Source organism: Copidosoma floridanum, unplaced genomic scaffold, assembly GCF_036245765.1.
Source record: "Copidosoma floridanum isolate Cflo_tuat_1 unplaced genomic scaffold, Cflo_Japanese_pri ptg000026l, whole genome shotgun sequence".
NCBI classification, from domain to species: domain Eukaryota; kingdom Metazoa; phylum Arthropoda; class Insecta; order Hymenoptera; family Encyrtidae; genus Copidosoma; species Copidosoma floridanum.
This window is the reverse complement of record NW_028321903.1, coordinates 6707803-6731417: the sequence shown is the minus strand read 5'-3', so window position 1 is coordinate 6731417 and position 23615 is coordinate 6707803. Positions and strand designations below refer to the sequence as shown.

Below are 23615 nucleotides of genomic sequence, written 5' to 3'. Positions count from 1 at the left end.
TCTGGCTAGACACATCTTGACATCTCCGGGTATTCCGCTAGAGACGTCATCGGTTACAACAAATTTTTTCTGGGTGGCACTTGTCAATCCTGGAGGTTCAGGGTCATAGTAGACGTACATTACTTACTCATTGGAGAAGAGTGCCAACGGTAACCGGGATCCCCAGCTGTACGACTATCATCTACATTCACGATGCAGCTTGATGAACTGCCAGTGGACGATCGCATAAATTTCCATGACGCTCCGGCCTGTTATAACCACACTTATTTAATTTCGTTGCAGGTAGCATCGATTTTATGTCGACGCCACCTAGCGGATCCTACTGAACTAAAGTGAAAGGCTGGCGTATTTTTGCAAAACCTTGAGCTTATTTATTGCTATTGTTATTAAATTTTTCAAGATAAAAACCATACTAAAACCGTCTAAGAAGTGTCATAAATCAGTGTGCAAAATTTCAGCAAAATCGGTTCAGTAGTTTTCGCGGTTAGCGATTACAATGGTTTTAGCGACTTTGCTTTATATATTAGTAAGATCAGTCTCCGTTTATTCAAGCCAGAAGTAGGTTGCAAGAGAGTTCTTCCACAGACGTGTCTTTATCTGCTATTGCTGTTAAATATTTAAAAAAAATTTCTTATAAGATCGTCAGCAAGAATGAAACCTGTAAAACTGACGTCTTTAACTAGATTTTTACACTTAAAGATTGCATCTGCCATGTTTGCTTCTAATTTTTTTGTTTTTTTCAGTCTTCCTGATTTTCTTTATACAACTAGGGGCTCTCCCTCTAATGTTGTCATCTCTTTCCTTTGTCTCTGAAAGATCAAATACCTCTTGTTTGGTTTTATATCTACTGTCACTTTCTCCCAGTTTTTATGTCTCCATTACAAAACGCTCATAGAATATGATATCCCTACTCTTGTAAAATTTTTCTTCGTCAGGGCAAAGCAGCCAATATACCCTGTGGGCGTGTGGACCACGATAAATGCTCGCTTTTGAAATTTTGTATCTATTTCTCTGAACTCTTACATAGAAAACACAGCCAAATCTTTTTATCTGACTGCCATCTATTCTTTTGTTTGGAGCAAGCTTTGCCAAAGGGATTTCTATACCATTTAAACGATGCAAAGTGTGATTGTTCGCAAACACTGCCGCATTAAAAGCCAAGTCCTAGATGTTTTCCGGGACTCCGGAATCACACATGAGAGCTCAGACTTTTATTTGAATAGTTTTATTCAGTCATTCCAACATGCCATTTAGTTTGGGGATATCAGGAGAGCTGAGCTGGAGTTCTGCTCCAAAAAATCATCAACAAACGCAGTGATGCATTTATACCTTTTTGGAAAGGGAGGCGGACTTATTACTCCCATCGTGTCAGATTGAATCAATTGAAGAGGCTTACTTGCTCTGTCTCGTAACGAAGGGAAAGGCAACTTATGAAATTTTTTTTTCAAGCAAACGTCGCAACTCCTTATTGTATTATTTAAAACAGCCTCCTTCAGATTTTTTATCACTGGATATGCTTTCTGTAATTCTCTAAGATATTCCAATGACGCATATCCCAACCTGACATGCCATAACATTCCCGCGTTGTTATCTTTAAATGTTTTATATTTTTCAGCGGAAGGGATCTGCACTTTGCTTATTAACTCAGTTTCTACTGTCCCAACATCGTGAAACTTACTATCTTGTATCAAGAACATATCATCAAAAGAACTGTCACCTTTATCAACCATTTTAACCAAGCTCCCCGACTTATCAGTTATACTAATATCTTTCGAAGCTGACTTTTCAGGACCAGTCTGTGCTTCTGACTCTGCCATTAGAATTTTCATTGGTTTGACATTTTCAGTATGTGCCTGGTCAACCTTTTACATTCTGTCCAACTTTGTAAATTTGACTGACCCGTACATTTTTTGATAAATTCCTGATATCCAGACATTTTCTGTTTTAGGATCAAAAAGTCTATTATCTATATCATCCAAATAGATGGACAGACTCATATTAGCAAGTTTACGCAAGGAAAGTAAATTTCCAAGTCGTCAGCATAGACTACTCTGTTAAACTCAACTTCGTTATTACTATTTTTAAGCAATAAGTTTTTAACTCCCTTCGTTCTATAACCTGCGGTTAAGTCTGAATTTACACATTTAATTTTTCCGATTGTGTTTCTGTCAGGATTTTTGAAAAGTTTTTTTGACTTTGCAAAGTGGTTGATTGTTCCTGAATTAGTGATTAATTTAATTTAATTTTCTCCATCCAATTTTAAATTGTTTTTCCAACCTGCAGAATTTAAGATCAGAGTTTTGAGAGGCTCGATCAACGTCAGAGACTCACCTTTATTCGATCCCGAAGCTTTTTGTTTTTTCTTATTTCGGCCCTGGTCCTACACTTTCTGTCTTTTGAAATCTTTTTTATCCCTGACTTTGCTACAGTCTGTTTTATGTATAAGGTACCAGGGATTTGGGTGACCCCGCCTATAACCACGTCCACAGACACCACAATTCCCTCGACTTCCACGCCCCTGCCTTTTAAAATCTCATTAATCTTACTTATTTTGCTTACCACATCTTGGGCTGCACCTCTTGTGGGCTGGTATGTCATTCAGAAAAGTGCCACATGTGTAGCACTTTTTGAGCCCAGTTCCAGCCTTCAAGCATTTACCTGCCATGTGGTCCCAGTCGTCGCAGTTGAAGCACTGAAGGCGATCCTGGGGCCCTGATGCAGTCAATGCCACCATCGTGGGTCGGCCTCCAGTGACTTTCGCCAAACCTTCTGACTCAACCTTCAACATGTATGACACAAAGTTCTTATACGTCATACCGTTTCTGTCTTTATTTTCCATTTTAAGCGTGAAGTCCGTCACTTGCACGCTATGTACGGATGCCGCGACGGTGGTATGAAACGCATCTCGCTTTTTTTATTTAGAAAAGGGACCAGACGTCTTTATCATCTCATAATTCCCTAGCAGTTCTTCAAATCTTTCATTCAATTTTGAAACCAATTATTTTCTTTTATTAAATTAAATTTCGTGTAGTCTTTTCTAAATCGTGGTCGTAGTCGTGGGTGTTTCTCCCCTTTTTAATTCTTTCAGACTTTTGAAAATCGCAACTGGGTCTTACAGACATGATATTCTGAGATAATATCCCTCCACAACTTTGTTTAACAGTATGCCTCTGACTGTTAACTTATCATCCCAAATCGCGTCTTAACTCATGAACTCTAAATTGTCAACCGAGAGATCATTAATGTGCAATCGCCCCTTTGACCAGAGTTCTGACTTTAATTTATCATGAAAGACGCCAAATTTACATCTTCAGTTAGGCTATAATTAAAGAAATTATGAGGTTCACGTCTGAGTCTGGAATTAATTTGATTTAAGATGGTAATAGCAATAAATTCCACGCCATGTTTAAAGATGTTGTCTGCCTTTGTTTCGTCTCTAAAAGTTCTTAGTGTGTCCTTTACTTTTACCTGATTTCTTTTAGATCTGGGCAGGGAAGAGAAAAACAGGCAAGGGTCAGGCCATGCCTGGAAAGACTCTAAGTTGGTCAGCCTATCATTCATCCTGCACAGCCTTCGATTTAAGTTTTGGAGTACGGCATTAAACTCCTCCCATTTTTTCATATTTTTTTTTTAAATAAAAATAAAAATTCAGTTATAATTGAAATTTATTATTAAATAAAACTTTTATTTTAACTTTACGTCACATGCACTTTCGAAAGGTGCTACTGGCCACGCATGTATATCACTGATTACAGGAAAGGAAGCTATATCATCTGTAAAATCATTATTTGTGAGATCAGAATATTTAATTTATACGTCTTCTTCTTTGAGCCACTCTATTATTGGCTCAAAAGTATGAAGTTCACAAAGTAATTTTTTTTTCTTTTCGCTAAAATTTTTTTTGCACGTAGCTTTTGATTATTGACTTTTTCATAAATTCCTTTGGTGCGCAAGTTTTTTTTTTTTTGAAGCAAAATATACTCCACATGAATCGCATGTCCAACCTGAAATTAAAAAAAAATCGTATGATTTTTCGTCGTGACTTGTCAACAAGAAAAACAAAACCCTGCTGCGTAATCAACGTATAAAACGAGTAGGTAGGTAGTAGGGTCACTAGTATATACGTACAATACAGCGCCTACCGTTGCACGACTGAGAAACTTGCAATTACGCGTTCTATTTAAAAAAGTATAATAGTGCACTTAATTTCTTAAATTTTCGTGGCATAAAGTGAAGTAGATAAATATTCGAATAAAAGTATTTTAAAAATAAACATTTGTACTAATTAAATAGCTATTAATTGTTAAAACAATAATACCACTCTAATACTTAGTATTACCCTTTTTAAAGATCTTGCTTCGATTGTTAAGAACATTTTTCAGAAGAATAGAATGGCTGTCATTTGTTAAGGTATTATCAATTTCTCAAAAATTATTTATTGGATTAGGAAAAGTTCTTCTAAGTGATAATGACAAGAATAACATTGTTTACAAGATGAATTCTAATAATAGCAAAGCTTGTTACAAAAGACAATCTTATAGGAATCAAAAATAAAAACAAATTCACATAAAAGCCACTATAAACATTTAAAAGATGAGTCAGCATTAGTTCAACATAAAAATTATAACAAAAACTTTTATTGTGCCAATGTAAAAACGTTGCAGATTGAAATAATCAGGTTCAAAAACTATTTCCAGAAATGCTGTACATACATATTATTTACGGTAATGTAAGTAGAATGCTTAATACGAATAGTTTAAGAACTTGTACATTTCTCATTGATACTAACGCCAAAATGCTAATGCGCCCTTGCAGTGAAAAATGTAGCATCCCTTCAAATTGGTTATAAGGTTATTGACTAGTAATTTTAAATAGTCATGTGCAATGCTTGATTTAGTGCTCCTCATGCAATTACATTGTGGTAGTTAATACTATAAACATATTATTTTAAGCGTTCCATTCGTAGTCTCTGATTGAACATCTTTAGTGTTGGCAACATTGTTTTTTGTATGACAAATTGTGAGTACTGAGTTTCTTAGCAATTTTATTTTGATGTTTTTATTTTAAGTATTATATTGTTATTACTCAGATTCAATCTAATAACTGTCTAAAACCCTCGTTATGTACGGGCAGAAACGTTATTAGAAATAGAAAGCTTTGATAATATAGTAATCTGCATCTATAATAAATGTACAAAATAGTGTCAACGTAGCAGTAAATGAATAAAACTACTACTTAAGGTACACATATATTTTTACCTTATAGTATTGAGAATTCTACCGTAAGAATTTTTTATCGTTATTTTGTTTGAATATTAATGAGAATTTCTGCTTTCCTACTGAAATCATATCAAAAATATTTTTGGAGTTGAAGCAAACTAAAAATTTCATCTTACTTATTTTATCAGCCTCCTGGCTAAAAATGACGGAAAGAAAAATTCGTTTTGTGTAAATTTTTTCTTCAAACAAGTAGTCACACAAAAGGTTTGAATGCTCAAAAAAAAAGCTTGATTTGAAAAGTAAAGACTGATGGCTAGAATTTTGAGTTTTTAAACTCGGAACTGGTCCTGACATAGAAGATATCTACGTTTAACGTATTTGACTTTTTATTATTTACTCACTTGTCATTCATAATGAAAAAAAGTGAAGTCAATACTAAGCCAAGAATAAAGAGTGAAAGTTATTAAGTGTAGGAGTAGGATCAGTTTAAGGTTGGACAGTGGACAGCCAGCCTGTGGACAGTGGATGCTTGGACACCTTAGGATAAGGTTATACTTCCATAAAGTTATGTGGCAAACAATATAATTATGAGTATGAAAATACCTTTTATAAAACAATATTGTGTACAAAGGTGGTGCCATTATTGTTGGGATTAGTATTGTACCATTGCCAGCTTAGCTGCTCATATTTGCGCTCCTTTTACTTCTTTGATTTTTTCTCCCGGTAACTATGTAAAAAACGTCCTTATCAAAAATAAAAAAAAAACATAAAAGAATAAAGCACAACAAAAATTAACTAATGTATTTGTACAGTACAAAAAAAAATTTTTTTTCAATTTTTAAAAATTTTAAAAAGGTATGAAAAATGGTATAAAGATCTATTTTTTTACTATAAAAGTAACAAATTGATAATAAGTGAATAAAAATTTATTGACACACAGGAAAAAGCTACTCAGCTACAGTATTCTAATTTCATAGTTCTCGAAAAAAACATCAAATAAAAAAAAATTGTTCTATTAAATGAATTGTTTATTAATTTAATTTATAAAAAAACCATATAAATTATGTACGGTAAATAAAAATTTACATAAGGAGTATTATTAGTAACTACAACATAAGATGTAGGAATGGAATTCCGAATGTCAGAACCACTCATAGCAGAGTGGGTAAGAACTTTGGATAGTGAACAGACGATTAGGGTCTCAAATCTTTTTGAATACTGCTTTTTTGTTTTTTGTTAAAAGAAAAAGAAACAAAATTCATAAAATTCAAAGTGTGTGGTGTGGTGGCTTTATGTAGTGTAAAGGGACTGAGATTACGTCCCAGGGGTCAAGGAAAAGTTGGAAAATTGAGAAAAATTTACTTCTGTCTCACTTTTTCTTTAGGCCAAAATCTGAAATCATTGATTTACCCTCACGCATAACGTGCCTGTAAAAGTATAACTTTGAATAGTAAGTAATTTTTGAATTTGCAAACTTTGACTGAGACCATTCCAGTACAAAAAAATATGTTCTTTATAGATCTCAAGTAATGGTTTCATTTCAGTTGACTGTAAAATCTGCATGGTTTCATTATTTTGCTGCAAAATACGATTTGAAACCTTAAATAGTCTTTTTTTTTCAATACTGTAAAGGTATAATGGAGCATTGCGACATTAAAAGTATATGTTTTCCCCCATGTATTTCAAGTTTACAATTTCATTTCCCGCAATAGGATAGTCTGAGGTTACTAGCTGGTGTTCGGAAACAGAAACTTTTTTTTTTGTTATAACATTCTTTCCTGATTTTTTTTCTGGTCTTTTTACGATACGTGGTTATACTTTTTTTTTTAAAACATATCTACCTTTTCAATACAACTTTTGTGGAGCTATCATGCTTGTTGCATTAAATCAAACGAGTTCTACTAAGCTTATACTATCCTCAATTATACTCAAAGAGTGTTTCCTTACATTTTGTAGAAATGGCGTGACGTTGCTGACATAAAGTTTTGCGTTGGTTGTACAAGCCTATTAAAAAAAAAACTTAGCTAATCAATGTTTTTTAAAAACTATATTTGTGGCAATAAGTCTCAGACAAACAAATGAAAAGATAATGAAAGTTCTGCATCCATAGGAAATCTTTTATTATACCTCAATTTCTGATCATTTTAAAGTAATAAGGATTTCATTCTTATCTTAGATATTTTAAAAAAATATTTCAGAACGATAAGAAGGTGAGCTGTGAGAGTGAACTTTATTTAATTATTTTTTGAAAATAATGATGGAATACATTTGTCTATTGACAAATGTGCTCTGTATGTATAACATTATTATTACGTTTACTGACTGACTCCAGAGGTAAAAATCTACTCTTACCTTATCAATGGCAAAAAGTACAGCTGGCCCTATAAAAAATATCCAGAAGCGAGGGGATCCAGTTAATCTTGCCAAGCCATGGATCAGACACAGCACATACAGCAGAACGTAGAGGCTGTGCGTTTTCCAGAAATATTTGTATGCTTTTTGTCTGATAGTTGGATGCGCAAATGTGATTATTGTTGTCATCACTATAAAGAGAAGGATTCCACTAATACCTAAATTCAAAATAAAGACAAAAAGTATTAAGCCATTGCAATCTTGAAATTTCTGTAAGAGGTTAGTGTATTTGCGAATGAGTCACTTAGTCCTACGGCAGTTATATTTATCACGTAAGAGAAAGAGTACAAAACTTTTTAAAATAAAGTTTTTCATCTAGGGCTCTCACTAGACAAAAATAGAGGTAAGCGTCACACTTTTTCTTCCCCCCTTAGTTCGTCCCCCCTTTGTTCGTACCCCCACCAGCACATTCTCTCTTGATAGAGAGTAGTTTACGTAGTATAGCGTATAGAAATGAATGTGGTGGCACGCGAACGATCTCTCGCTTTCTTTCACTTGCTCTTTTTCTCTTATTGTCAACTATACATATATGAACGGGCAATTTGTGTTATGTATAATGTGCTTATGTTACGAGAGCAGAGTGGCATTGTGTGGTATAGAAGACTGATGATCTGATTGATACACGGAGATCCCATATTCAAATCTCGGACGATGTACCACAATTTTTTATTTAAAATAACCGGTGTTATTGTATCTTAATCATAAGAAGGTAATAAAACAATTTAAGTAATAAGCTTATAAGTCTTAGAGAAAAGATAAATCTTACGTAGATGATTTGATGGTGGTACCATATTATCAATTTTTATCGATGTAATAAAAATGTCATATTAACGTAGAATTCTGTGCATATATTTAATACAAAAATCTATTTATGACTTTATAAACAAAGGTAGTGATAGATTATACATCAAAATTTAAAAAATAAAAGACAAAGACGAAGTAAAATTTAATAAAATTAATAGTTACGGTGACGCTACATGTGTAGATACAACGGAAGAAGCTTAAAGATCGTAAGAATTTCTTATTTAAGGTATAATTCATACAGTTGTTAAATTTTCTGTTTATCTTAAAAACAAACTAAAGTTTGTATTGAAAGAAAAAGAAGTTTGAAATCTTATAAGAACTATGAAAGACAGTTAACATCTTAATTTCAATTAAATAAATATGATGATATTTGCGAAATTCATAATGTATGTTAACATTCCTTAATACTTTTTTAATGATAAATCAAAAACTAAGAAAGAAAAAAAAATGTAATAAAAAATACTGCAACATGTAGATCAAGCATTGTATTTTTAAAAGATTATGAAATATTATTCTCCAATTTTGTTTTAAATAAGGTAACTGGTTCGATATTTTTTAAAGATATAACAACAGATGAAGAAAGAAATAACGGATAAAACGTTTAAATATATTCTAACTGCAGTAGGCCTAATTGATAATGATAAAAAAATAGACGAAAAAGAAACAATTCCTGTCATACTTTCATATCAATTCAGACAATTTCTTACTTAGTTTTTAATTTTATAAAACAATCATGGTAACAAAATATGTAATAAATATAAAAAATTTTTCAACGAAGATTTGCATGATACTGAAAATTATTGAGCTCTTTTACAATTTAACCAAATTTTAGAGTCAGAAGATAAATTATGTAAATGCTTCCATTTATTGGCACCAAAAAAAAGATAAAATAATGTTATACACAAAGAATCACGTTTTACTAAACGAATGCTTTACTCAATGTTTAAAAGTTTGAGTGATGATCAGAAAAAAATATTTAATATCATTTGTGAACAACGAAAGTTTGTTAAGGTCATGGACTACCATCAATTTTGCTTTCAAAGGGATGACAGTAATACAAAGAATGCTTTTTTAGAATTTGAGTCAGATAAAAAGGATCAGGATATTTGGATTTAATTATTTGGAATAAGGCTTTGACGATTGAAAACAAGCATCAGGAACGATACACAAAACTTCAAAAAGTTTATTTAATACTGAAAAATAATTTGAAAATAAATAAATTGTAAATTGTATTGGGGTAGTTTTGATTGAACTCTCCTAGGGATGTAAAAAAGTAACAAAAGAGTTATAATCAAACAAATTTTTTAACCTTTCTTTTTTTGAAATTTGTTTTAAATTCTAAAATTGTAAATCAATATTCGTTTGATCGTCAAAGGATATTCTTAATTAATATTGAAAGTTGAGGAAGAGGAAAGAGAAACCTTCAATATTCATAAAAATGGGATATCAAACGATGTTTTTTCTCAAGTATTTTCTGATGTGCATAATTGTTTTATGAATAGTGTTATACTAACATTGTATAATGAGTACGCTTCCAATTTAAATGATAAGATTCTTAAAAAAATTAACTAAAATTAAATATTTCAGTGGAAATATTCTATAATTCGTAAAGGATCACAACCTTATAAAAGAAGCCTAAAAATTAGTTTAATAATGATGTAATGCATAAATTTAAGTATATTAGATAGACCGTTCCATCAAACACAACTAAGAACTGTATAATGTACGAGGAAACATAATACCAGAAGAAAAAAAAAAAAAGTCTTTATTTAAAAAGTAACCTTCAACACAGGAAGCATCTCAGATTTCCTTTTATTTTGTATCGTTAGAAATTTTTAATTGTTGAGGTATTAGCTACAACAATAGACATATAGTATGGTCAATGTTTCAATGATGTTGGTAAATATAAAAGTATATCATCATTTTTTAACAATAAATTATGTGTGGCCTTATAAGGATGCCAATGTAAGAATATTGTATGTATTTATGTAGAAAGACAAATAAACGGAAGTAGGAAATATTATAAAAAAAGAAATGTTTACATAATAGATTGACTTTACTTGGTTATTTTTAGAAATTGATGAAAAAGATTAATGGCAACAAATAAGATATTATATTTTTTAACATTCTATCCTTAAATAATAATACACATTATAATGAATTTTTTCTACGACAATACTTTTTGGTTACAAAAACTTGATCTTAAATTTTTCAGAACCACAAGTCTCTAATTTTTTTAAACAAAATTTATTAAGATATAATGTAGTTGCTTGATATAAGTGTAATAAAACCAGTGGACAGTAAATGCTTGGGTACCCAGGTACAAAGTTCTACTTCTGTAAAATTACATGGCAAACAATATAATTTTGAGTATAAGAATACCTTCTGTAAAACAATATTGTGTACAAAGGTGATGCAATTATCGTAGAAATAAGGGTACCTACTTTGGTTGGGTGTGATTTTAATTAATATGTTATGAGTCAACAATTTCAAACAATACATTACGGCACAATACAATATAAATAATACATAGGCTTGCCAATACAAGACTGTACACTTTCATCGAATTTTCCGGTGATCTTAGAACAACATTCTACTACCTATGCTCATTACATCTGTAACATTACGCTTACATGTATTACGTACGATTCCGCACTTGTTTCTTGTTCATATTTAATACCCAAAGTATAATTGTATATGGAAAATAAAAAAAAACCATCCTGAAGTATAATTTTTTTTAATAGGGTGGTGTTACATGCCAGTGAAAGTCCTTTCAGGACGTTCATCAAACATAGGTTTTTTTGACAGATATTATTACATAAAAAATACCCACAACCATTGCAGCTCGTTTGGCTGTACCATTATTTTATACATGAAACATTTATGTAAAAATGAATATTTAACATCTAACCATATGAAAAAATTACATTAAATGGCATTTATGTGATTTGTAGGTATCTTCTAAATTTTTGGGTGCAAAATTTTGCTTTTAGAAAAACCTATCGAATTTTCAAATGGACCCACAAGTTTAATTTTAAATGAATTAAGAAACAGGAGGTAAGGTGAGCCAGAAAGCATGTATATGAGTTCATCCACGTAAGAAAAAGAATTGCTAGCTTTACAGTAAGGTAAATGTCCCTACCACGGAACGAATTTTGGTATCGATTTACTTTTATTACAGATAAAAAATTTTTTTTAACGTTTAATCATAAAATTTCGATCAATAATAGTGGGTTATCTGTTTTTGAACGTAGGTTGCTGTTTTGTATCAAAATTTAAGCAGAATTAAAAAATTTATGTGATAAATACGAAGGTGATCAAAATGCACATTAAACGGAACGTCTGCAGTAGTTAGGCAGCACTGTTCCGCAGTCATTGTCCCCATCACGAAACATGATTTAAAATGAATATATATAGATTTTTCAAATTATTTATGTATAATTTAAAGGTAATAATAACTGAGAGGGGGTCAGCCAAGGTGAAATATATATAATTTACTTTTTATTTTATAAATTTCGTATTTATTTCTTTTTATTACTTAAAATTATTGTTTATTCTTATTTCCTTTTTACATTAGTTAAATTTTTTTTTAATCAAAATATTTCTAGTTTGAGTACATTTCAATATAAAATCTTAGATTCAAATAAATTATAATAAACTATCTACGGTTTTTCTTGTTTGATATTTAATAAAATAGCTTTAATTTGCAAGTCTAACTCTTTCTTTGTATCATTTTAACACTTTTTTTCTTCTTGCAATTTTTTTTCCCATCACCTGTTTTTTGTAATATTTTGATTTCGATCTCCTTGATTTCTATATCTGTTTTTTTAACAACTAAATCATTCTTCTTTTCTTGCATCTTTTTTATTCAGCTTCCTTATCTTCCTTTTGTTTATGGATGTTATACCATGGATCAGATTTGCATGCAGAGACAAATTTTACTTTTCTTTTAATTTTTTCATTTTTTTTTTGGCAAACACTTTTCAGGCAGTGTAAAAATGTTGTTAAGCATTTCCAAAGATTTATTGCTTTCGTGTATGTTGGATTATTTTGAAGTGTTTGAAACAAAGTAAGAGAAACAGAGAGAAAGATATTTTTTGAAATTCTTGTGTGATTATTCAAAATAATTTGTAGGGGTCTAAAATACCAAGTTAAGGTGCAATATTATATTGACGCCTCGCACGAAGATCAGTACAGTTCAGATTTTCCCGTTTATAATAACATTGCAAAATCTAAACTGTGCTGGTCTTCGTACGAGGCGTCGAAATGCAACTGTATCTCAGGAGTGTTTAAATTTAAAGGCTCTGTTTAATTTTTTTTGTTTTTTTGGCACCCATGTTTGCCATTTTTGTATACTTAAATATAAAATAAATAAGTGATACTTTATGTTGAATAGAGTTTTAAGGTTAAGTTTTATGTTTTCAAGTTATTGTAATTTAACATTACTTACCAATTAATTTAAGATAAGCAATGACAAATCTGATCTTATTAAACAAACAAATAGTACTTTCAACACTGCGAAATTGTTCAATACGTTATAATAACGACCAGTAAAGTGTGCTTCACGATGGGGACAAGATGTCTTGTTTACGCAGGTAATGAGGAACGCGTTATTTTGGCTGTTCCTTTTAATGTACATTTTGACCGACAATGAACATGGAACGGAACATGCGAAAATTAATAAAAATATTCAGTTTTTCATCAAACGATACATATAAATCGAAAGTATAGCTTCAATACATGCAAAAAAATTTAACTCCGAGCTCATATAATGCTTTATAATTATTACAGCATGGGTAAAGAAATCCTCTCTCTTCATAGTAAGTGTCACTTATCCTCATAAATTTTAGATCCAGAAAGTGCACATTCCTAAATTATTTTTTATTTACTTCTCATATCGGTGGATTCAGATAAAATTTTTTAAAAAGTTTTAAAGACATTTTAAGCTATTTATTGTAATTTTTGTAAACTTATAAATAAGCAATGAAAATTTTGGTACAAAAAATAAGAAATCGTTCCGCCATAGGGACAATATTTCTTGATAGGGACATTTACCTTACACATTAGCGTTCCCGTCATTTCTCCGAACTTTTCCCCACAAACTAAGTGACGACCGTCCTCAAGTCAAAAAATCACTTCCATTACGAATAAAAAAATTTTAATGGAAAAAAAATATAAAAATTAATTACTGTATTTTTACAGTACAAAAAATGTCTTGTAATTCTTGGAAATTTTAATAAAATATGGAAGAATTATACAAAAAACTGCTTATTTAGTGTAAAAGTTACAAATTGAATTCGTGGGAATAAATATTTATCAATGAATTAGAAGGGCTCTCTGTTAAAATATACTTATTACCAAGTTATTTAAGAAACATTTAATAAAAAATTGTTTTACTAAGAAAATTGTTTATTTACTTAATTTATGAGTAAACCACATAAGTTAATGTACATTTAATAAGAATTTCTATAAAAAATACGTTAAAAACTGTAAGATAACGTGAAGGAATGGATTTTACACTGTTGGGCCTGCACATAGTAGAGTAGGTAAGGGCCGTTGCCAGAAAGTAATAGATTGGGGGTTCGAATCTCTTTGGAAACTTTTTTTTTTTTTTTTTTGACATTTGTTTACAAGGAAAAGAAATAAAATTCATAAAATTAAAAATTGATGGCATGGCGATGTGATGTGGTATCATGTGGTGTAGAGGAAACTGGAAGTGCGTCATGGGGGGTGAGGTGAAGGGGGAGAATCCACTTTTGTGACATTTTTTCTCAAGGTAAAAATCTGGAATCGTTGACTCACCCCCACGCATGACGCACTATAGAATTATAACTTAAAAAATTATTATTGCAGTGTTCTTATAACAGTTTATTAACTTTATTTATTTGATTCATTAGTTTATCAAATCATTACATATTAATAGAAATTCTTTAGCACGTATACGTCCAGAAAATTTGTGAGAGACAGATTCCTTCTTTAAATTAGGAAAAATAATTTATCAACAAACATACAGTTATTAGTGTATTAAATTTTTTTTTGTCTTTCAAAAAAACCGGTATCCACCGGAAGTCAGATCTTTAACCTTAGAATGTGTTATTTGACGCCAATAATGCTTACCACTGAGTCAACGACACTGTAACTTAAGGTTTCTTGTTTAATTGATTATTTCAAGCCATACAGCAAATAATTAAACGAAACAGTGTCACTCCAGATTGTTTTGCTTCGCGTACTTTTTACTTATTTTTATAACTTGTTTAAATTATTGTGACATTTTATTTTAATGATTTTTATTTTTGCATTAAATTTTTTGTTCAACTTAACTCATTATTTGCATAACAAATTACAAAGCTCTAGTATCATTACATGTGATATTTTAAAGTTAGGAGACACACGCTAAAGTTTTTATCTTTGAAATAGTAAGCTTGATCCGTATCATTAATTAACCACAAAAATATTCAAAGGACAGCTATAATTAACAATTAATTGCAAGCGTCAATAAAATATGACACATGAAAGTTGAAATTTAGTCAGAGTTTATAATTAATTTCACGTTAAGACCAAGCGTCTTTAGTGTTCAATCATCATGTGATTATAATACGTGAATTAATGTATTACATTTAAAGAAACTATGTTGAAAAATCTCGAACAAATAAAAAAACTTAGATTTATCTTTAATAAGCGTTTTTTGTAAACATACTATAATATACGTACAGCGTCTTGTTAAATTTTTTGAAGTGATTTTTTTGAGCTAGTTAATTAAAAGTTTATGAGTAAAACAAAGTTTCTCATTGTAGATCAGTATGAAGACTGAGCTCAGAAAATATGAGACGCATTAAATAAAATAGTTTAAAAAAAATCAGAGACTCCGATGACTACTCTCTTACTACCTTTTCTTCTCCCTCTGTGCGCTAGCTCAGAGATCTCACTCTAGCTCTCTCTCTCTCTTTTAATTCCTTTGTCTGTTTTCTTGTTCACTTGCAAATCTGGCTCTTTTCTGACCGGAAAAAGATTATGGCTTCTATACTGGAGTATATGAGCTTTTATTAGATGCCGTAGAGAAAAATTCATAGACTATACGCTTCATATTATCAGGTGCGAGTATGAGCTGTATATAGCAGCTGTTATCAATGGCAGTCATAAACTGCCCATATAAGGCCTCTAATGATAAAGATATACATTGTAGGTCATATTCCTTCTGACTTATAAATAAAACAAGTAGTTATAGTTAATTATACACTTGTAAGATTAAATTATCCTGATAATGAGTATGGAAAATACGTGAGTCATATGGGAACTTGGAATAATACTAATAGAACAATCCAATCTTAATAATAGTTCAGATAAAAGTGTAAATGCTAAAACGGATGAGTTGTGAAATAATTAAGCTTAAAAAGATGTTAAATACGGATGATAACATTGACGAGGTAAATTTTTCTGATGATACTTACTGTTACTACAGTGATGGAGAAAAGATTGGTCATTAAAAGATTGATCCAGAAACAAATAATGGTATCACAGCTATTATTCTGATAACCAAGAAAATACAAACCACCCTATGAGTATACAGACAATTTGCTTTAAGAATTTTATGGACTTGAACCCAGAAAGTGTTCAATAATACTTCTCACTCCCTTTGACATAGTGACAATATTTTGCAACTTAGATTTAACATTGACGGTGTATTGCTATTTAATGTAACTAGAGTAAGTAAGATGTACGTCAATTTTAAGCAGAATTATCGCTAAGCTTTTTGTTGTTGATGCATATTTAAGTAGAGGGAAATCCAAATTATGTGATTTATATTTGGAACGTTTTAAAAAAGAAAGTCGTATCTTGCTTTAATAAAATTATTATAAAATGTCAACAATTCTACGTGTACTTGATGTATTGTATCAATGACGAGTCAACTGTGAAAGGTGTACTGATATGGAACACAGAATAAGATTAAGGATGTTATTTTTACGTTCATACATTATACAAACCTAAAAACTGTTGAGAAAAAAAAAATTGTCGAGAAAAAAACAAAGCTCATGCTACGACAATGTCGGTTCTTTTTACCTCCTTATTCAGCAAACAATAAATATGGTTAAAGTTTTTCTACTAGACTGTATGCACCTTGCATGTCTTGGTGTAACGAAAACACTGATAAAATAATTAACAGCAATAATCAGTACAAAACTAAGTCAAGTTTGTATTCTTAAACTCTTTTGTGGATAAATAAACTTTCCAAGTCAGACACCATATCAGTTCCTATAAGAAACAAGATCACTTCAAAAAGTCTCCACGTGTAAAGCTATAGAATTTTACTTTTTTCTTTCATATATATATTTGTTGTGCTTATAGATATACTACTAATCAAGCAGTTATTTCATTTTATTCTATTAAGCATTGCTTGATTCATATGACGTCCATATTCTGGTTTTAAATGTACACACATTTCATTTCAGAGATAATGTAAGACAAATCAACTACTGCCTAGATAAAATTACTGCTTATCTATTTGATAATAAATCTGCAGACCTGCATGTAAGAAGTGGATGCACACGATTAAAAAAACTGCCAAGAAAATAAGGAATATCTATTGATCAAACAATTACTCAAAGAGTGAATTGAATAATTAAAACAAATTATCATTAAAAAAAGTGTATAGCTAAAAATAATAAAAATAAAATAAACAGTCCAAAATTACATGAGAGTAAACGGAGTGTTGAAAGGCAAAATAATAATGTGTTGCTTATGGATGTCGTAATTATTATTCTACACAAGATCTTCTATGTATGAATTATTGCAATGACAATATTATGGTACAAGAAAAAGAATCAAAGAAATCGATAATGTTTTTAATGAACTAGTGACATCACATGCCTTGATTTTTTTCAAAATTGAAAAAGAAATAATAATAAGTAATGTTTAAGTGATTAGTATTATTTGTATACCGGTTTTGTGTAATGCATTTGGAGCAATATCCATTAGGAGAAGACCCTACGTGATGCTTTTTTGGAAACGCTAATAAAAATAATTAGTTCTACTTTTGTGTATAAATCTGAGTATTGACAATTCGTGAAAATTTTTACTGCAATAAATACTGCTTTTATTGTATAATATTGTTTGTTGATTAGCCTTATAAGTATATTAAATATAAGTTTTTGTTAATTTATATTTTACTTATTTATTTGCAAGACATATCATCGCCCAACTGGACCGTAGCATTAAACAGCAACAGTGTATCTACAATAGAAGTGAGACTTGACAAAAATTTATTAATATTAGGAGAAGAAGTTGCCAAGATAAAAGTTCGAATGTTGTTTTCTAATATTCTTTAATTAAATTATAACATTTTTTACAAAAAACGCTTTATTATTTTTACTTAATTATTCATTCAACTCACTTGTTTTGAAATTATAAATATACTTAATATTAGAGCACTATTTTTTTAACCAAAGTAAGGTTTTTGTCAGAGGATTATTTGGTTGTAAATATAAAAAATTTTCAGATTATTGAAACAAATGATAAGCTTTTTGTTGCACCTGAAGGGATACTGTCTGTGATACTTCTAAAAAGATCTGCACTATCAAGAACTTTGAATCCTCATATACTTTAAAAGATCAAAGACCAATAACAACAAGTCCATGAACTGAATTAGTTTCTTAGTTCATAAATTAGGCATGAGATTTTTCTATTTTCATAAGCGTCCAATGACATAGATGTAAACGTTCAAAATGACTTTCAGCCTGTGGCACAAAAATCAAATATAGAGCCAATGAAATAAACATAAGTAAAACAGATTAATGTACCCATGTTGAAATGCCACTCTAACGTTGGTTACAATTTTTAAAATTAACAGTGATTCAACCCGAAAACAACTAGAAAATAAGATTATTTATTTTTTTTATTTTTGTGTTTATGACTCTTACTTGCCATTTAATTCCACAATAAATTTATTTACTATTACAACAGGCGATTGTAAGGCGTTAATTATTCGTAATGTAGTTGAAGATAAACTATGTAGCAATAAAAAAATTAATCTTGTGTTTTAAGCAAATCCTAATTATTTTTTATCGGCAAAGTTCTATAGCTAATTTGATAAGTGAATTAAAATGAAAATGCACTTTTTCATGCATAGCTACATGACATGAAAAGTAGTTGAGTGATCTTATTTTTATGTAATATGCTGTTACGGGGTGCAGCCGATGTGGAGTAGCGAGGTGGAACTGGTCACCTCAATCGGGCCTGTGTTGCCTGGGTACCCCCGGCGACACCTCTAATAAACTTTATACGCGGGTCTCGTTCTCCGAGACACCACAGGGGCCAAATATCGCGGCGACCTTGAACGTCGTCGCCTCTCGCGACTACTTTAATACGACACACGGGAATCGGGCACACACAAAAGGAAGCACTCGCGACCAAGTTTAAAATCAGAAATATGTTCAAGTAAATAATATAAAATGAAATACAAAATATTACTCGCGGGTGTGTGTGTTTGTGTGTGTGCCTATGTGCGTACGCTCGTTAAGCGAGAATACTCGACGAGCACGCGGCGCAAACTCGCGAACCGGGCAGACAACGCGGGCTAATCTAGGGCCACTGCCCTTTACAATAAACTGCCTGTTGGCAGGTACTTACGGCGATGCGGGGTCGCTCTCCGACGATGCCTCTCGCAGGCCAAGTCTACACGGGAGCAGTGGAGCGGTTACGCTGAGGTCAGTAGGCGTCCCTACTGGCAGCGTTCGAAGGCCGAGATCGACGGTATCGGCTTTGGTGACCCTGAGTCCGGCGTCACCTGCTATCCCAGCAGGACCCGGACACTCAGCACCAAGCACTGTACCGGGGACAGCTCAAGCACAGCCGCCACGACAACAATCGCAGGAACGGAAACACTCCAGAAGACGCGTCTCACGTCCTCCAAAACAGAATTTGCTTCTCGTGGGGGAAATCGCCTTGAGGAAATTGCTTCTCGCAACCCCCAACAAAAACTCGCTTCACGTGCGTTCGCTGGCCCAAGATAATCTAATCCCTTTTCGGCTTTTTCTTCCTTTTCCATCTTTTCCTATCTGTCCTCTCCGTTTTTCCCTTTTTCTTCTTTCCCTATCGGTCCTAGCCTACCGATGATGGCTCGACGGTATCTCACCGTCACAATGCATATCGATTAAAAATTGCAGACATAAATGATACACTAAAGTAAAAATTTCTGAAATGGATAGAAAATTTACGGAAATAAATTAAAAAGTCAGAAACTAGTCTGCGCACGTCAACAACATGAATCAACAGATAGAATAATGATTCTGTCTTAAATCTATTGATATTATCACTCTGTAACATACTCTGAGCAAGCATGGGTGCTCTTTTTTCATAAGGCCAAAATTACCTATAAGCTGTCCTTAAATGTGGTCAATTTATGATTGATGAGCTTTTTTCCTTTTTTTGATGAACTACGAAGAAATTAAAACATTTCTATTCATAGAAATCGTTTGTGAAGTCAACTACTATTATTAATTACTTAGTCACAGATATTCTTAGTGTTTTTTTAGCAAAAAATGTTAAGAATAGTAGTTATTTGTTATTAAAAAGCATAATAATGATCTGGAAATAAGCTAGTAAGCTCTACGACAGCTTTTTTTCACTGTATTCATAGTAAGCTTTAAAAATTACTTTTAACTTTGATAACCAATGGTCACATACAAAATGTGTTATTAATTAAACAAACACTTGGACAATTTGTTTATCATTCAATCGATTGGTATGGTGGTAGTGAAGAACGATCCTAAAAGAAAAATAAGCGTAAAAAATGAAATAATGATTAAGAAAACAAAAAGTTGTATGTGATACAAAAACAATTTTTTTGTAAAAATACATTTTGACATGTATAAGTTGTTTATTGATTCCACATTAATCTTCTTTGCTTATTTTTTGCATAATTACAGGAAGACACGAACAATTTTTTTATGTTTGCTTACACACCTACCGTTGTATATGTAGTTGTACAACGACACAAATGAGGAAAGCAGTAGGAGTGACACTTCTGTAGTAAACAGCAGAGAAATGTCAGGCACAAGCTGGAGCAGACGTATAGCGGATCCTCAGCAACTATACGTGGTTATAACTTCACTCAATACATGTCCGATTCTTAACGCGTGTGTTTCATTCTTTAGTATGTCCATTAAAGATACTATATTGGTGACCAGAATAAAAATGTATTACTAATAAAAAGAGAATAATCTCTTTGGCTTGTTATCTCATACTTCATATGAGTTACCTAGATGCCTTATATAAGGTATAAATAATATCAGATTATATATGTATTAATTGTCATAACTGTAAAAGTGAATTCGAATTATCAAAAATGAAGTGAACAGGATTCAAGAACTAGTTGTCTGAAACCACGGTCTTGATTAAAGAAACAGTGGCCTCTTGAGAAATCATTGGTGATATTCAACCGTTTGTTTAACAAAAAGATAATTGTGATTTGTAGATCGAAAAATTAAAACTGTACTTCGAAGCAAATGGAATGGAAAATTCGAGACAAAAAACCGTATTGATAACGCTATTGGAAAAAATGGCTGTTCTTTGTTGAAGAACTTGTACACTCTAGTCAAAACGTCAACAAAGTACTATAAAACGTTATTAGAAATTATGAGAATGCATCTGCAGCCCGTTTCTAGTGAATTAGCAGAACGTTTTAAATATTAAAAGTGCATACAGAGTAACAGTGAGAGCATTAGTGAGTTTTAGAGTTTTGCTCAAAATTAAATCATGTGACTACACATTATAGTTTTGCAAAGAAACTTAGCAGATATTTACGTGATTAATTGATGTAGAGAGTCTTCTGTAATGCTACAAAGGAGTTAGTATTATGCGAAGAAAATTTAACGTAATACGGCAGTGAAAAATGTCCTAGAGTAAGCTACAAGGGACGTGGCAGATATGCTTCCACGGGAGAGAAGCGTGATACATTTTATCGAAGAAAAAAATCACACGTTGAAGAATGTAAACAGAACATCGAGCAGTTGAAAAAGTTCCTAAGACAAAGTGTGTTTTCATTGTGACTATGCAAACCACATAGCGAAAAATTGTAAGTATAGAAACAATATATGTAAAGTATGAAATAAAAAAGGATGTTCAACGAGTGTATCTAATGAACGTTTGGATAGTCGCCAAGATAACAATGAAAAATTGCGTGAAGATTATAGTGCAGACAAGAATCATTTTGTTAATAATAAATCAGATGCAAGTAGTGTTAGTAACGACAGTTAAGAAAAAATATCTTCAGTTTCCAAAAAGCTGAAGCCAGGTAAAATCAATCATTGTAGATTTCCTGGCTGATATTAAAATAATTAGTTTTGAACTTGATATGGGCTTTAGTATTTCAGCCATACCAAAACATTTTTTTTCTAAGAATTTTAAAAACGTAAAATTATCATTGAAGACTTGTAACTTTAGATGTTACATGGATCAAAGTATGACACCTTTAATAATTATGCATATTTCAGTTACTTGTAAAGGTCGTGTATTAATTCTTGAAGTGTTTGATGTACCAGAAAATAGTGCTCCCATCACAGGTAAAAATAAGTTACGGCAATAAGGTATCATTAAACATAAAGTATATTAGGGAAATATTTTTATTAACAAGATCGATAAAGTTGTTCCAATAAAAAATTTTATAATGGTTTTTATAAATTATGTACGCTTGTATATTGGAAAATTTTTATAGTAAATTTAAATGACTACGTTAAACCAGTTTTTAAAAAACTGTAATTAGTTCTCTATGCAATCGAGGGTTCAGTTAGAAATGAACTAAATAGATTCGTGAAGTTAGGTGTTCTAATTCTCATCAAGAATAGTAAATAGGCCACATCCATCGTGTCCACTAAAAAAATTATCAGGTGAGAGTCTGAAGTCATTTTGTAGTTACAAATTGAACTAGATGAAAGTTCACAGTAATTAATAACTATTTCAATGCATATAAAATTATTCCGTCACACCAGTTTAATGTACGGTATTGCTTCGGGGCCAGGTTGGTTCAAACGAGTAATAGAATCATTGTCATCGAAAAAAGTAAGAGTTAGTGTATTTTTTGGTGATACCGTATTTGTATAGGCAGTCTTAAACAAAAGAAACATGATAATTGTTTCAAACAAAACTTAATGCGATTAAAACTTGTTCTTCTTGTTCAAATTCTTGTTTGGTGAGAGAGAACAACCATAGTGTTTGCTTAAAATTCCCACTGTTAACACGCGCTATAATGTTCATCGATATAATAGTGTCATGCAGATAAGAATTTTCAATAACCATGACAACAATGACAGAATCTATTGGAGGTTGAAAACTCTTGTAAAAGTTTTCGGATATAGTTTCCTCATTTAAATAATTTATATTTCTTTGATATATAAGTATAACATATACTTGAATTATACTGGATTATTATAAGTTTATAGTTGGATTACTTTTTTTTATAAAAAGTACTTGTTTTATTATTAAATTAAAATAAGTGAAGAAAATCCTAAGACATGTGTAATAAAAAATTCATACACACATTCTGACAAATTTTAGTATATACAGCATATACATTGAAATTTATGTTAAACACCTAAGGTGTCTCCCTACCACTAAATAGTACAAAATTTTTAATCATTAACGTTGCTGTCTGTTATTGTATAATAATAAATATACAGTGTAGTATGACAAAGTAGTAATTTTAACGATTGTAAAAAATACTATAAAATTCACTTATTTGCAATTATGTGTGATTTGAAATTTTATTATCGCACTTAAAGAAGACAGAAATTTTTTAAATTTTTTATTTAGTTAGAATTTTTAAAAGCTTTTTTTACTATTCGGAAAATTTAATATAATGTCACTTTGAAAGAGTATACGAAGTTTTTCAAAGAGTATAACAAGCTTAACAAAATTGAAATTGAATTAAAAACGAAAAAGATTCCAGTATTTTGTGTGATTCTTAAATAAGGCATCTTACTTAATTGTAACATAGTAAATATTGTACATAAATGTTTCTTCTATCTTTACAAGTACCCCTATCCCATGTTACACTATCTCTTTATTATTATATTTAATCAGGCAACTTTATAAGTCCATTACAATTGTGTGCTAAATAGTGGTAGGAAGACACTGTAAGCCTATCATTTACCTTGAGATCTAAAAAATTAACTTTAAATAAATTGATTC

At 31.1% G+C, this 23615-nt stretch overlaps 1 protein-coding gene across 4 annotated transcripts in view; it reads right to left on the bottom strand.

Moving 5' to 3' along the window:
- Nucleotides 1-23615, bottom strand: part of Duox (dual oxidase) — a 934738-nt gene that overhangs the window by 119345 nt on the left and 791778 nt on the right. For all 4 annotated transcript variants that reach the window (XM_089595596.1, XM_089595599.1, XM_089595598.1 and 1 more), the window contains one exon: nucleotides 7572-7789. In XM_089595596.1, coding sequence (XP_089451722.1) covers nucleotides 7572-7789 — 218 coding nt within the window. The remainder of the gene's footprint in view (nucleotides 1-7571; nucleotides 7790-23615) is intronic.